We start from the raw sequence: 14657 nt of genomic DNA, 5'->3' as shown, positions 1-14657 counted from the left end.
TTCTTCTTCTTCTTCTTCTTCTTCTTCTTCTTCTTCTTCTTCTTCTTCTTCTTCTTCTTCTTCTTCTTCTTCTTCTTCTTCTTCTTCTTCTTCTTCTTCTTCTTCTCAGCTGTCCTCCATGATTCAAGTTGTGCTATGACATCTCCTAAGTTAGCCTGGATAACCCAGTCTCATTAGAGCTCAAAAGCTAGACAGGGTCAACCTTAGTCAGTATTTAGATGGAAGACCACCAAGGAATACCAGGATCACAACACAGACGCAAGCAGTGGCAAACCATCTCTGAGCAGCTCTTGCCTTGAAAACCCCCAGCTGCCATAAGTCAGCTGTGACTTGACGGCAAACAATGGTTTGTTTATATGATCACCTCTTCTGAAATAATGGTGCTTTCCTAACATGTTTTGTTTGCTTGCATACAAAACATGAGGGTTAATAAAAGGCAAAAGCAAGTTGAAAGAGGGAAAAACCCTCTGGTAAGAAAGTACATTGAGACTTACCTTTGTTTTAGAATAAGCAATACAAAACAGATATTGGGGTGTCTTTTATCTGTTCACTTCAGTTGATATAAGGATTAGTGTGCCAAGTCCCATCAGCTCTGTGAATCTAGACATAATCAAGCATTTACCAGTACTACACATTTGGTTTATTCTTTTGGATTTTATTGGCTGGTTTTTAATGGTTGTTAATTTTATCTTTTACATTGTGAGCCACCTTAAGCTGGTCTCTGAAGAGGAGACATAAAAATGTTTTGAGTAAATAAATTGGACTGAGTATTTGAAAAAAACAACACAACTCTACCAAACTGAGGAAAGAAGTGAATAGATTAGATGGGATCAGGCCAGTCTCAGTTTTCTGGATTCCAAAGTCAGAATGACAATATGAGTACTTTTACTGGGCTGGGCTGTAGGTTGAAATGGGTTTAAGTGCTGATACAAGTGGGCAGGACACAGGGGGCACTCAGTTTTGAGATAGAGTTGACCAGGGAAGTAGATACAGATAGATATCTACATCTAGTTGCATAAAACACAGTAGCACAATTATGTCAGAATATTCACAGACTTGTGTTGGTTCTCTTTATTAATGCAGCTGCACAATATGCAAGTGCAAAATGTTCAATGTTACAAATAAATGAATAAAAAAAATACTGTATTGTTTATCTTTGCTCAGGAAACCTGATTGCCTTAGTTAACTGATCATTCTTTCTCTCTTCCTGCCTTCCCCAGTGACGAAGTTGCAGGTCAGTAAATCAAAGCGGAGTGTTACTCTTGTGGAAAACAGGGCCATTCCCCTAAACTGCTCTGTGAAGTCTCAGACCAGTCCAGACTCTCACTTTGCTGTTCTATGGTATGTCCACAAGCCGGCTGACACAGACGGCAGGCTCATCCTGAAGACCACCCACAACTCTGTGTTTGAGTACGGCACCTATGCAGAAGAAGAAGGGCTGAAGGGAAGGTTGCAGTTTGAGAGGTCCTTGTCTGGAGGACTCTTCAGTCTAACAGTGCAGAAGGCACAGGTCAGCGATACAGGCAGCTATTACTGCCATGTGGAGGAGTGGCTTCTCAACCCCAACCATGCCTGGTATAAGCTGGCAGAGGAAGTTTCAGGTCGGACTGAAGTCACAGTCAAGTTGCCAGGTAGTGTATCCAGTGCAAGCAATATGCCAGTATAAGTGTGCTCTCAAGTGGCAAATCCTCTTTCACAGCTCTTTGTTCTTGTATTCTATTTCATGTATAGTGCATGTTCATGTTCTCCATTTTATTGGCACCAGTAGCTACAACTCCCTTATTGTATGCCTTCCTTTGTCCTCACCTCTCCCCCCACACCACACCACCTGGATCCTGTTGCCATCATATTCATAGATCATAGCTTACTGGATGTTCTAATGACATGTTCTCCCAAGACCTTCACTGTAGTCCTTCCTTCTTTGCTTTCTGTCAACATTATTTTACCACTTCTTTGCTACAAAGTTAGACAAGCAGGAAACCATATTTGGGGAAATGGGAGTATAATGTAGTTCTGACATTTCTTACACCTATGTCTCATCATTTTCCTGTTTGTAGACTGTGGCAGGCAGTCACAGTTTACAATTCCCTCCTGCTTAACAAAAGTATTTCAGATCATAGCAGACTGTGGCTCATGGAATGGCCATACCCAAGAGCCCATGAAATGCCCATATGGAAAGGCCTCTAGAATGCTTCTATTTCTAATTGAAGGAGTCTAGGTTTTCATGCCAAAGTATTCTTTTGTAGACTGTTTTGTGTGCCTTCGTTAAGTTACAGAATGTCATAGGCTGCTTCAATGGGGAAGTGCTTTCTTTCATGAGAGCTCAAAGAGCCTCTGACAGAAAGAAGGATTAGGCAAACTGTTCCTCATTATGCTTCTGAGACAGCATCTTGTGACTGGTGACATAATGAGAAGGAATTGGTTTGCTTGGGCAATCTCTGTGTACAGTTTCTCCTTATCCCTCTCCTTCCTCTGCACCCATGTACGCTTTTCATTTTTATACATTGCCTGAGTCGCAGTGGGGGTGTGGAGCAATGTTTCTGTGCTCATACACTGTGCCATGGAAATGTGAGTTTAATGAGGAGAGAAGCTGGCTGTTAAGGGGCAAATTTTCCTTGGCAGGAGTAGAAAAAAGAGGAAATAAGAAAACACTGAATAAATCAAGGAACTGCCAGTCAGCAAACAGAAATGGGCAGGAGAGGTATGCAGTATGTTATAGGAAGAGGCTCAAGAGGGTCAGCCATTTTCACCAATGAAGCATCACTTGAGAAAGCTTGGTGGTGTCTACCTGTTTTGTCCTTGAAGGGCAATCTGCTTTTTTCCATCAGTACTAGCACAGTTGGGAAGGAAGAATGGCATTAGGCTTGACACAGGAGGGAAAGAAGAGGAAGCAAGGACTGCTTTTTTACTGACCTTTTACGACCTAGCTAATATCTTCAAGGTTACAGCAGCACAAAATATGTCTTCTAAAAATTAAGCCTTGGCTGAGACTTGACCTGCTAGGCTGCAAAATGTCTGAGTTTCTGGGCACACAATACAATTCCAAGTATAATAATTGGCCCAAGCCATTGCTGAGTCATCAGTACCAAACTCTGAAGATTGTGCAGTTAGACACTTCAAGTAGAGACCAGCATTAGCACCAAACTACAGTCTCTGTTTAATATGAGTTCTGATGCTATTTGTGAGTCTTAAGTCAGACTATTCAAGCAAGTTCATTGGCAACATTGTAGAGCAAAATAATGCTTTTGTATGCTTACAGTAATTTGGGAAGGAAGCTGTGTTCAGTAAAGGCTGTAGTGATATCAGAGAATTGCCCAGTCTCCAATGGTGACCAGCTGCTTCTCCAATATGTGCTCCATTTGCAGCCTTTAAATCTTTTGTGTGAATGTTGTTTACCAAGTAAATTTCCATGGTGTCTTTTCCATGTGTGTTTTAAATGCCATCAAGTCACTTATGGTGACCCTATTAATGTCCTCCAAAATGCCCTATGGTTAGCCATTCTCAGGCTGGGTCTTTCTCTTGGAGAACAGGTGAAGTGCCAGAAGATTGGAGGCAGGCAGATGTTGTCCCCATCTTCAAGAAGGGGGAAAAGAAGGATCCGGGTACCTACTGACCTGTCAGCTTGATGTCTATACCTAGAAAAGTTTTAGAACAAATAAACAGTAAGGATCTAGGGGTCTTAGTGAACCACACAATGAACATGAGTCAGCAGTGTGATGTAGTGGCTAAAAAAGGCAAATGCGATTTTGGGCTGTATCAACAGAAGTATAGTGTCCAGATCACATGAAATGATGGTATCGTTTTACTCTGTTCTTGTTTGACTTCACCTAGAGTATTGTGTTCAGTTTTGGACACCACCATTTAAGAAGGATATAGACAAGCTGGAACGTGTCCAGAGCAAAGTAACAAAGATGGTTAGGGGTCTGGAGACCAAGTCCTATGAGGAAAGTTTGAAGGAGCTGGGTGTGCTTAGCCTGGAGAGGAGACAACTAAGAGGTGATATGATCACCATCTTCAAGTACTTGAAGGACTGTCGTATAAAGGATGGTGCAGAATTGTTTTCTGTTTTCAACCAGTGGGTTGAAATTAAATCAAAATAGTTTCCAGTTCAACATTAGGAAGAACTTCCTGACTATTAGAACAGTTCCTCAGTGGAGGCTTCCTTGGGAGGTGGTAGGCTCTCCTTCCTTGGAGGTCTTTAACAGAGGCTACATTGCCACCTGACAGCAATGCTTATTCTGTGAATTAGGCAGATCATGGGAAGGAGGGTAGGAAGGGTTGCATCAAAGCTTATGAACATGAACATATGAAGCTGCCTTACACTGAATCAGACCCTTGGTCCATCAAAGTCAGTATTGTCTACTCAGACTGGCAGCGGCTCTCCAGGGTCTCAAGCTGAGGTTTTTCACACCTATTTGCCTGGACCTTTTTTTAGTGGAGATGCCGGGGATTGAACCTGGGACCTTCTGCTTTCCAAGCAGATGCTCTACCACTGAGCCACCGTCCCTCCCCAAGTTTAGTTCTTGTGACCCTTTCTTACATGCCCAGAGAAATGCTAATTGACACTTTGGGATCAGTCAGCAATTTTTCTCCAGGCCAGTTTGGCAAGGGATCCTGGAGATTTTTACCATCTTCTGGGCATGGAGCAGGGGTCACTGGGGATGTATGTGTGTTTGGGAGGCATTTGTGAATTTTCTGCATTGTACAGGCAGTTGGACTAGATGGCCCTAGAGATCCCTTCCAACTCTATGATTCTATGAGTCTTGTCCTGCTGCCTTCATCCTTTCTTAGCATTACTGTATTTTCCAGTGACTCTTATCTTCTCCTGATGTGACCAAAGTGTGATAGCCTCAGTTTAGTCATTTTCGCTTCTAGAGCCTTGTTTTGATGTACAATCCACTTACTTGCCTTTTTGGCAGTCCACGGTATCTGTAAAACTCTCCTCCAAACCCACATTTCAATGAAATCTACCTTTCTGTCACCTTTCTTCAACTCTCACACTCATATATGGTAATGGGGAATATTATGGCATGAATTAACTTAATTTTGGTCACTGAGCAACACATTCTTAAAATTAAAGATCTTTTCTAGCTCCTTAATGACTGCTCTTCCCAGTTTCAATCTCCTTCTGATTTCTTGGGAGCAGTCTCCCTTTTGGATGATGATAGAGCCTAGGAATTGGCAACCTTGAACAATTTCTTCATTGTCAGCTTTTAAATTGTGTATTTCCCCGGTAGTCCTTGCTTTTGTCTTCTTGATGTTCAGCTGTAATCCTGCTTCAGCACTTTCTGCTTTAACCTTCATCAGTAGTCATTTCTAATCTGCCCTGTTTTCTGTGAATAATGTATTGTTGTCTGCATCACTAAAATTGTTAAAGTTCCCTCCACTAATTTTCACTCTACTTTCCTCTAAATCTAATCCAGTATTCCATATCATATGTTCTGCATACAGACTGAAGAGATTAGGAGATAAAATGCATCCTTGTCAAATGGAAGTCATTCTGTTTCTTCATCCGAATAGTGGCCTTTTGTCTGGTTGTACATCAAAAACAATAATATGTTGTGGCACACCCATTTCCTTTAAAGCCATCTGTAGCTTTTCATGATCCACTGTAATCTAGGAAGTGCAAACTGATTTTCTTCTGAAATTCATATGATCCAGTATCCAATGTAAATCTGCAATATGATCTCTGGTGCCTCTTTCTTTTCTGAATCCAGCTTGAACATTTGGCATTTCACATTCCATTTATGGTAACAGCCTTTATTGTAAGGTTTTGAGAAATTCATGTGATGGTCCAATAGTTGCTGCAGTCTTTGATATCTCCTTTTTATGGAATTGTGCTGTGCAGCAGCCTCCCCAGGGCCAGGCAGGGATCACAGGACCCAGATGTACTGTGCGGCAGCCTCCCTGGGGCCTGGCTGGCCGGGCAGAATTGCTGCAGGGCCTGGAAAAGTTACTGTCACAGTTCAGTTTGCACTTGATTATCCCAGATGGTGTGGCTTAATATGCTAATGAGTGTGACCTAATATGCTAATATTAGGGGATATGGTCTAATATGCTACTGAGTTCCTGCTGGGCTTTTTCTACAAAAAAGCCCTGGATCTATGCATTTGCCTAGGGCGGCAGGCTCTGTGTGTGTGAGTGTGCATGTGTGCGTGCCAGATTAGGCTCTCTCCACATGACTTCAAATAGAAAAACAATTATTTGCATTAATTTTGCTGGCCTGAATCATTCTCTCTCGGCAAAGCACGGTTTTTTAAGTTGATAATTTTTTATGGCCCGCGAATGATGTTATAAATATCCATATGGCTCTTGGCAGAAAAAAGGTTCCCTACGCCTGTTTTAGAACCATGCTAATCCATATGGAAAACAGAAATCCAGTGCTCCACCACAGGAGCAATTTTATATAAAAATATTCACTTCTAGATAAAGTATGAAAAGCAGGTACTCTGGAGAGTTAAAACTGTGAAATACAGAGGTTGCTAATTTGGCCTGTTGTGTTGCTGGCAATTGAGTATTTATTTTGTCTATTTATTCCTAGATAACCTTCTGGAAGTAAACCAAACCACAAAGAACCTCACAATTCTGGAGAATGAGTGGGTGACTTTGGAGTGTCTGGTCACCAGCCGGAGCAGCCACGCTTCCCACTTATCTGTGGAATGGTATGTGTGGAAGCCTGGCCACACAGAGAAAGAAGAGGTTGTAAAGCTGAGCCGCCAAGCCACTTTGTTGTATGGAGAGTTGGCAACAGTGAGTGACCTAAAGGGCAGGCTACGCTTGGAAAGCCCCTCCCCGGGCCTGTACCTACTCACCATCCAGAACATGACTGTGCAGGACAGTGGCATCTACAGTTGCCGTGTGGAGGAGTGGCTGCTGGATCCCACTAATATATGGTACAGACGGGCAGAAAGCCTCTCTGGACTGACCACTATTGTGGTGAAGCAACCAGGTAAGATGCTGGGAGCAGTGATGCAAAAAAGAAGCTCAGTTAGTGCTGTGAGAGAAGGCTGGCTGTGAGATCTCCATCTTCAATGGAAGTGTGTCTTCCCCTTGCCCCATTTGATACGTGTATGATGAGAGAGGGAAATAATGAATGTGCTGTTCAATGACAAACCAGTTATTTGGATATATCTTTATTAAACAGCTGTTAAGTTAACTGAATAAATGTGCCCCCCCCCCCTTGTTTGCAACATTAAGCCAGAAATTGCTCACTTGATGTAGGGAGGAGCCAGGAAAGAGCAGGAAACTCATGTGGTCACCATGTCTCCCTTTTTAGTTTTATTTTCTTAGGCCATACGTCTTTGCTACTGAGATAAGAGATGGTAACAACAGTAGCTGAGCTATGTTTTCTATGTCCCTTTGCTGCCTCTATTTGTAATATAGAAGGAAGGAAGAATAAAGAGGAAGTTTTGGGCCCACAGGTCACCCAGTAGAATTTTTTGTCTCCCTTCCACCTTATTGCTGAAGGGCTAGTAAAATTCTCTATGACCTCAAAGGTAAGCAGAGGTAAAGGTGTGTTGAAAACAAAATCCTGTTGTTCTGATCTGAGAGATTTCAGTGGCTTGAGGGCAGTTAAACAACTTTCTGTGTAAGATGTTGACATATCTGCTTTTTTGAAAAGGTGCTGTGGTCTTGTGTATGCATTTGATGGGAGATAATTATGGTTCCAATGCCTCCTTGACAACTTAGGTCAAGGATTTTAACTCAGAGTTTTTTCAAAAAGCAATGCCCATCTAAAAGGCAGTAAAGGATTGATGGTGAAGTCCATTCGGAAAGCTGAAAACCATTGAAGTTTGACAATTAATTAGTAATACAGTTATGTTCCATTGTAGGAACATTATAGATTAGATTTTTTAAAATGAAGTTACTGCCTTTGAAGTCTTGGTTTCCGATGCTGAAGAAATGAAAAGGTAAGATGGCTGTGGGAAAGACCATTAAAATTGGTTCATCTGCTTTTGGGTCCTTCAGAGGTAGATACAGATCCCACATACTTTATCAGAATTTATCCATATGAAATATCCATAATATAGTTAGCAAATATCAGAATGAAGTTTAGGAGGGCTGAAATCCCTGAGGACAGGATTTGCACTCTGAAGAACAAGCCAGCAGTCAGGGTAAATGTGAAAATCTTCACTCTGACATATTTGCCAAAGAAACTTCCACCACCCCCACCACCCCACGAGTGTTCAGGCCTAAGAAGAAAAGATTGCAATGTCTCTGGGGGAAGGATGCCTCCAGGCAATAATCATTACGAATGCTATACACATTAGAGCAAAGCTTCCAAATTCTCCTTTTGGGCTGAAAGTTCTCAAACGGCCTGTTAGCAGCCTCAAGATAAGACAGAAACAGACTGTTCTTGAGCTGTGAAGGACAGAGTGAGAAATCATTAATTTGGGCTTAAGAACATACTACAAGCTTTTCCACTCAGTAACAAAATTCAGATATAATGAATGTCTTTGTATTTCAGCAGTCCATCAACCTTTTCACTTTGTTCTGTAAATTATTCCTGCTTTTCTCTACGCCCCCCCCCCCCCAAAAAAAAATCCTTTGGGACTCCTTAACAAATTCACCAACCTTCAGGCCAATACAATTTTCTTTTGTGGGGGAATGCTGCAGCGGGGAGAAAATTCAAGGCTTTAGTATAAAGTTGGCTGCATTCTTAATTATGCAACAACTGTATTTATTTCCTAACAAGCACAATGTGAATTGATAAATGTCATTGAAACATTCCTGTTTTAATTCTCTTGTTTTTTCATCAGAGCAAATGATTCTCTTGCATATTTTTAGTGGAGAAATTACCCTTGACTTTGAAGAGACAGAGAGTGGCCAAGGAGAATCAGTTTAAAATCAGTTGAAATCGCTGGCTCCTCTTCCAAAGACTGAAGTGCTATTAAGTCTTTGGAACTGCAAGGTTGAATGCATGCCTTTGTTATGAAGACACATGCTAAGCCTGTATGCCAGGAGTAGGAAGGCATCCATCCATCAGCACATGGATTTCCAGTTCAGAAGAGCTTTTGGATGGAAGGACAGTGACAGGCCATTTCTGTAATACAAGAGCTGACCCTTAGATGGGGGGTGGGATGCATAGCACTTCATAGCTGTGATTCTCAGATTGCAGGATGGGGTTGGTCAGGGAGGCAAGGGCACCTTCCTGTCTTTCTCAGTTTGTGTCCTGATTTGAGACAGAAGGGCAGGCTGCCAATATTTTGTGGTGAGCATCGTGTGGATATCTCAATCTGGTGATAACTTGTTTCTCATAAGCTGTTTTGATCCTTGCAGTTCTCCTCTCTGGATGCCCTGGAAGTATGCTTACTTTCATATGGACTGTTTCTTTATCCTCTCCCTTCCCCCACCCCCAATGCTGAGGATAAAAAGAAAACCTTGTCCAACCTTGTTTTCTGCTATCCTCACTATGCTGAATCAAACAGTTGTTTTTTACATTGGGCAGCTTCTTGGTACAGAGTTTGAGAACTTCTGCTTTATTGGCCTGGGCTTTGTGTCTGTGTGCTTGTGCAAGGAGAGAGGCTAATGGCTGTCTGTACATGTTTCTACAATCTTCAGAGGCCTCTTTGCAAGTGGATACAACAACGGCCAACCTAACAGTGCCAGAGCAGGGGCAGTTTCATTTGGATTGCACCATTCTGTCCATCTCCAGCCAGGAGTCCCACTTTGCTGTGTCATGGGTCATCCTGAAGACCAGAGGCAGAGGTGGACGTACCAGCCGCAACAAGGATGGAGAAGAGAAGGAGATCATATTGAGAGTAGGCCAGGATGCCATCTTCAGCCCAGAAGCTAGCCCCTGGGAAGGCAGGCTGCGTTTTCAGAGGCTCTCAACCATGCTGTACCGATTGACTGTGTTGCAGGCAGGTACTGCAGATGGTGGCAATTACTCCTGCCGTGTGGAAGAATGGCTGCCTGACCCCAGGGGTGCATGGTACAAACTGGCTGAAGAGGAATCTGGCCCTATATCAGTTTACATACAAGATACAGGTGAGGGAATCGTTTGGGGAGGGAGGAATTACAATAAGACATTGCCTAGCTTATACGTACGCCAGAACTATCTCTATTTTAAGAAGTTATTAAAATATTTGCCCCTCATTTTTTCTTGGCTTACTTTAACAGTAGTTTGCTACTTTTCATAAAACTCTGTTACACTCCTATCAGAGCTTGGCTGGAACGCCTCTCCCAAGAGATTCCCTAGTAAGCAGAATTGTGTGAGCAGTTTTCTGGGACTCCTGTGTCAGTCCTGAAGCAAGGTTTTTTTTAAAAAAAAATGTTACTTCTGTCCTGTGGTTGTTTCAACACTGTTCCTAGTATCATCTGCAACTTTTTTCCATATGCTTAAGGTTGGTAATGCACATACATAGTATGATATATGGAGTTAATGTGTTGCATAACAACATGATAATTATGCAACAGAAGATATTACTGGGAGTGACATAGGAGCAATTATTTGATGGCAGCAACTTGGCCACTGCTAGTAACATAAATGAGGCTTTCCTGATGTAGTGGCACCTAGATGGAATGCCAGTTTGGTGTAGTGGTTAAGTGTGCAGATTCTTACCTGGGAGAACTGGATTTGATTCCCCGCTCCTCCACATGCAACTGCTGGAGTGACCTTGGCGCAGTCACAGTTTTCTCAGCTGTTCTCTCAAGAGCAGTTCTTGGAGAGTTCTCTTAGCCCCACCTACTTCACAGGGTATTTGTTGTGAGGAGAGGAAAGGAAAGGAGATTGTAAGCTGCTCAGAGACTCCTTTGGGTAGTAAACAGCGGGTCTAAATCTAACCTCTTCTTCTTCAAATCCTTAATTGCTAGGCAACTCTGACTTCAAATGCATCCCCAAAGCAGTACAGCCAGAAGTCCTCGGTAAAAGTGCCTTTACAGTGAGGACTGAAGACTCTCAGAACCTAGAATAATCTCTTTTCATAGTTTTGCAATGCAGTCAGGCTCTGATGTCAGGAAGTCCTGAAGAGGGAAATCCCTGTAGTTATGACAGCATGGGCTCACATTCAAGTCTAGTCATAAACTGCCCAACCTATCAGCAAAAGCTTATACCCAGAATTAAACTTCGTTGGTCTTAAGGGTGCCACTGAAGTGAAATTTTGTCTGTTGCTTCAGACCAACTCACCTACCTACCTGAATCTGTTCTTTAACAGGATATGGATAAGAAAGTGCAAATGGATGATATCCCTGTTAATAAGGCAGAGCTCTGAAAATCCATTCCCACATGTGGTAACCATATGCAGAACCAGCATATGACATTTTTAGTCCCTGTGGGAGAAGATCCAGAACTCCACAGGGTTGGGGAAAAGATGGCAATACTTAAGTGCAGTAGCAAGCAACATCAGCTGGGCTCCTTGCTCCATTCTCATCGTAGGGCCAGCCTTAGCCACTTGTGGGAAGTTGATGTCTTGCTTGGTGGCTGTTAGAATGGCTGCACAAAGGGAATGGAATTTTGTTGCCCTCAATGTTTATCTTTGCCTCTTGTAAATTTCCCCCACAGGCTCCTCTCTGCAGTCTGTCACCTGCTCCAACGATGCCCTCTTCTACTTTGTGTTCTTCTACCCCTTCCCCATCTTTGGCATCCTCATCATCACCATCCTCCTCGTGCGGTTCAAGAGCAGAAACTCCAGCAAGAATTCAGAAGGCAAGAATGGCGTCCCCTTGCTGTGGATCAAAGAGCCACATCTCAACTACTCACCCACTTGCCTGGAGCCACCTGTTCTCAGCATCCACCCAGGAACTATAGATTAAAAAATAGAGAGGCCCACAAGGAGGAAAAGAGAAGTGAAGACACATCTGGAACCCAAAGGAAGTGTGTATGTGTTGTCTTTTTGTTTCAGCATTTGTATTTTGGATCCTAACAAGGCTCCATGATGATGTTCCTGTCATTTTTTGGAACTGGAGGAGCTCAAGCACTCAGAATGTGAGAGAAGTTCCAGACAACAGCTAAATGGGGTGGAAAGCCTATGTGTTCACTGTATATAGTGGATTTCCTTCTTGCGTGTTTTTTTCTTCCATCCAATTTCAGCAGCCTGTCTTTTGGGCTTTTGACTCTATTGCCCAAAGACCGAGTCTTTAATTATGCAGAAGAGAATCCTCAACATATTATACAACTGTGGTGGGGATCTTTGGTGCCCAAGTTTGTTTTGTCATATGGGCTTTGTTTGCCTTCCTTGAGCTTTCATTTGGAGAGGCACAGAGAATTAGACTGACTTCTTCTAAGAAAACAGAACTGGAACTTCTTCCTGCCAAGTAGCAGCAGGGTTTGTGCCAGGTCATTCTTTGGGAGGACCAAAAACAGATAGAGGGTGGCTTTGCCATTCATTGGCTTAAGGAAATCACTTGTGCCAGTTGCAGTCAAGCAAAAGCCTGAATATGCCAGTGCTGCAACATTCCCCAGCTGGCCTCTTTGCCCACAGTACTGCTGCCTCTGTAACTAATTCTGTTTACTTAGAAATGCACACAATCACCCTTTGATTTAAACCACACTGCCACTTCTTTGGAGACTGCAGGAACAAAAAACCTGGACTCCTAATTCTATAAAGACACTTGAGATTGACCAAAGTAATGATTTAGGAAATGGGAAGGTTGGTGAGGGTCTGGATTTGTAATAGCTTTGGAATAGTGAACCACCCAGCAAAGAAAGCATGGACATGATGACCAAGTTTCATTTCCCATTGCACTAATTACACAGACCAACAGGCAAGAACGGAATTGAAGGGTCTCCCTTTCCTCCTGTATGTGTGTGTGCCATTTTGTTACTTCAGCTCTATTTCTCCAGGTGCAACACCCCTCACTCCCCACCCCCATTCCACACAGCCCTGCAAAAGCTACAGGTAGACTGTACGGACATGCTAGGGCAAAGGAAAAAAACTGCTGTTCTTTCTGTGAAAGACATGGTGTTAGCAAAACTGGGGCTCACTACTAGCAGAGTGCCTGCTTTCCACCAGAGTAAGCCAGCTGCTCATGTTCTGTGCTGCCTAGGGAATTCTTGTGATAACTGATGGACCCAGCTCTCCTTAATGCACCTCGTCGTAACCCTGAAAACAAGCAGGGTTCCTAGGACATGGCCTTTTGCCATCTTCCTAAGTATTCCTGGCAAAGCTGGCCACTACCTTTTTCACCGAATGACTGGATCTATGTGTGAGGACATCATGTTGTGCGGTCACCTAAACAGATGCACATCATGGCACGGTTGGCTATCTTACCTTGGCTTGGGGGGAGGTGTGGAGGTTGGACCCAGCAACAGAGCAAGCTCCTCTAAAGAGTGAGACAACCTGAAAAGAGTGGTCTTAGATTGTCCCACTGGACTCTTCCTGTGGGGATACATTAACCCAAGTGAATAGTGATGCAGGAAGATCTGTGCAGAGGATTGTGCCACCCATACTCTCTGGTAGGGGAAGGGAGATGTGTATGTTCCAAGTTATTTACGCAGCCTTTAAGGTTTTTGAAAAACATCCCCTTTCACCATGAGGAAGATTTCTGTAGCATTCTAATAAAAGCATCCAAAACATTACCAGGGTTGCACTGCCTCTGCAAATAGTTATTCCTAGATAAAAAACTCCTGTGTTTGAAACACACATGCCCCTTCATCCTCCTGCCTGTGCAATATATTCAGAAGGGAGGGATCGAAAAGCAAATGGGAATATGAAGTAAAGGGAAAAAAGAGCCCCTAGCTTGTGTCTATTGTTTTATAAATGTAAAATGTTCTGTACATATACTGCTTCAGGACAGGAACTATAATTCCATTCAGCTCTTTAAAAGGAATTGAGTCAGCAAGATGTTTTCCTGCCCTAGAGAACATTGCTGTTTATCTTTACATTGGAAATCTGTTGTACTGACCCAGTAGCATCTCACTGCTTCTCACTGCATAAACCAGCAATCCTTCCCTTTCCCTCCTGGTTCCTTCTAACTACCGAAAGCTGTCCCATAGCGACCTCCAGGGGCCAGCCATTTGTTTGTGGCAGAACAGATTCTGAAAAATTGTAAAAGTGCAGACGGGACAGGGAGGATTGTCCCTTACGCAGCATTGATGATTGCATAGATTACTTTTGCAAATGACTTGTTCATTGTGCTGTCAATCTACTGCCCAGTTTGGGATTATGTTAATTTTCTTTTCATTTTTTAAAAGATGGACATTTGCCTGTAAGACACTTTTAAGAAAGCTATTTGGATAACTCTGATCTAACTTCCCTTAATGAGCCCAGAGGAAAAAGAATGAGCTACCTTTGCATGATGTGGGAAAACTGTGTGATTTTTTTAAAAAAAGACTTTGTAACATGTTGCACTAAATGTTTTATACAACACGAGAGAGCTGTAGTAAAAAGTCTTGAGGTTGTGCTTTAATGGTTCTGCTTGGTGGCTTTGGGACTCCAGTACTCACATTTCCCTTTCCCCAGTGACACAGACCATCTGTTGAAAAATGTGGTCCTACCAGTATCTGTGCTGTCAAATTGCAAGTCTGGCTCTAGACAGTCAGGGGTTCTTGCTCTAACCATGTACTTTGCACAGCTCTTGTGCAAGAGAAGGATTCCTGTCAGTCAGTGACTGAACAACTGTCACAGGCACTATTAGTGCCAGCACTTAGACACTTGCCTGGTCCTGGACTCTGCCAAGTGGCCCAGAAGAAGCCACCTTTACTGCAAAGGGATGGA

At 42.9% G+C, this 14657-nt stretch overlaps 1 protein-coding gene across 3 annotated transcripts in view; it reads left to right on the top strand.

The window, feature by feature from the left end:
- The window catches only part of IGSF3 (immunoglobulin superfamily member 3), a 173396-nt gene extending 159053 nt beyond the window's left edge, over positions 1–14343 (top strand). For all 3 annotated transcript variants that reach the window (XM_060234455.1, XM_060234454.1, XM_060234453.1), the window contains 4 exons: positions 1221–1631; positions 6542–6949; positions 9562–9990; positions 11504–14343. In XM_060234455.1, coding sequence (XP_060090438.1) covers positions 1221–1631; positions 6542–6949; positions 9562–9990; positions 11504–11754 — 1499 coding nt within the window. In that variant the 3' untranslated portion in view covers positions 11755–14343. The remainder of the gene's footprint in view (positions 1–1220; positions 1632–6541; positions 6950–9561; positions 9991–11503) is intronic.
- The last annotated feature ends 314 nt before the right edge of the window (positions 14344–14657 follow it).

Source organism: Heteronotia binoei, chromosome 3, assembly GCF_032191835.1.
Source record: "Heteronotia binoei isolate CCM8104 ecotype False Entrance Well chromosome 3, APGP_CSIRO_Hbin_v1, whole genome shotgun sequence".
NCBI lineage: Eukaryota > Metazoa > Chordata > Lepidosauria > Squamata > Gekkonidae > Heteronotia > Heteronotia binoei.
Note: the sequence above shows the minus strand (reverse complement) of the source record. Positions and strands in the feature narration are given on the sequence as shown.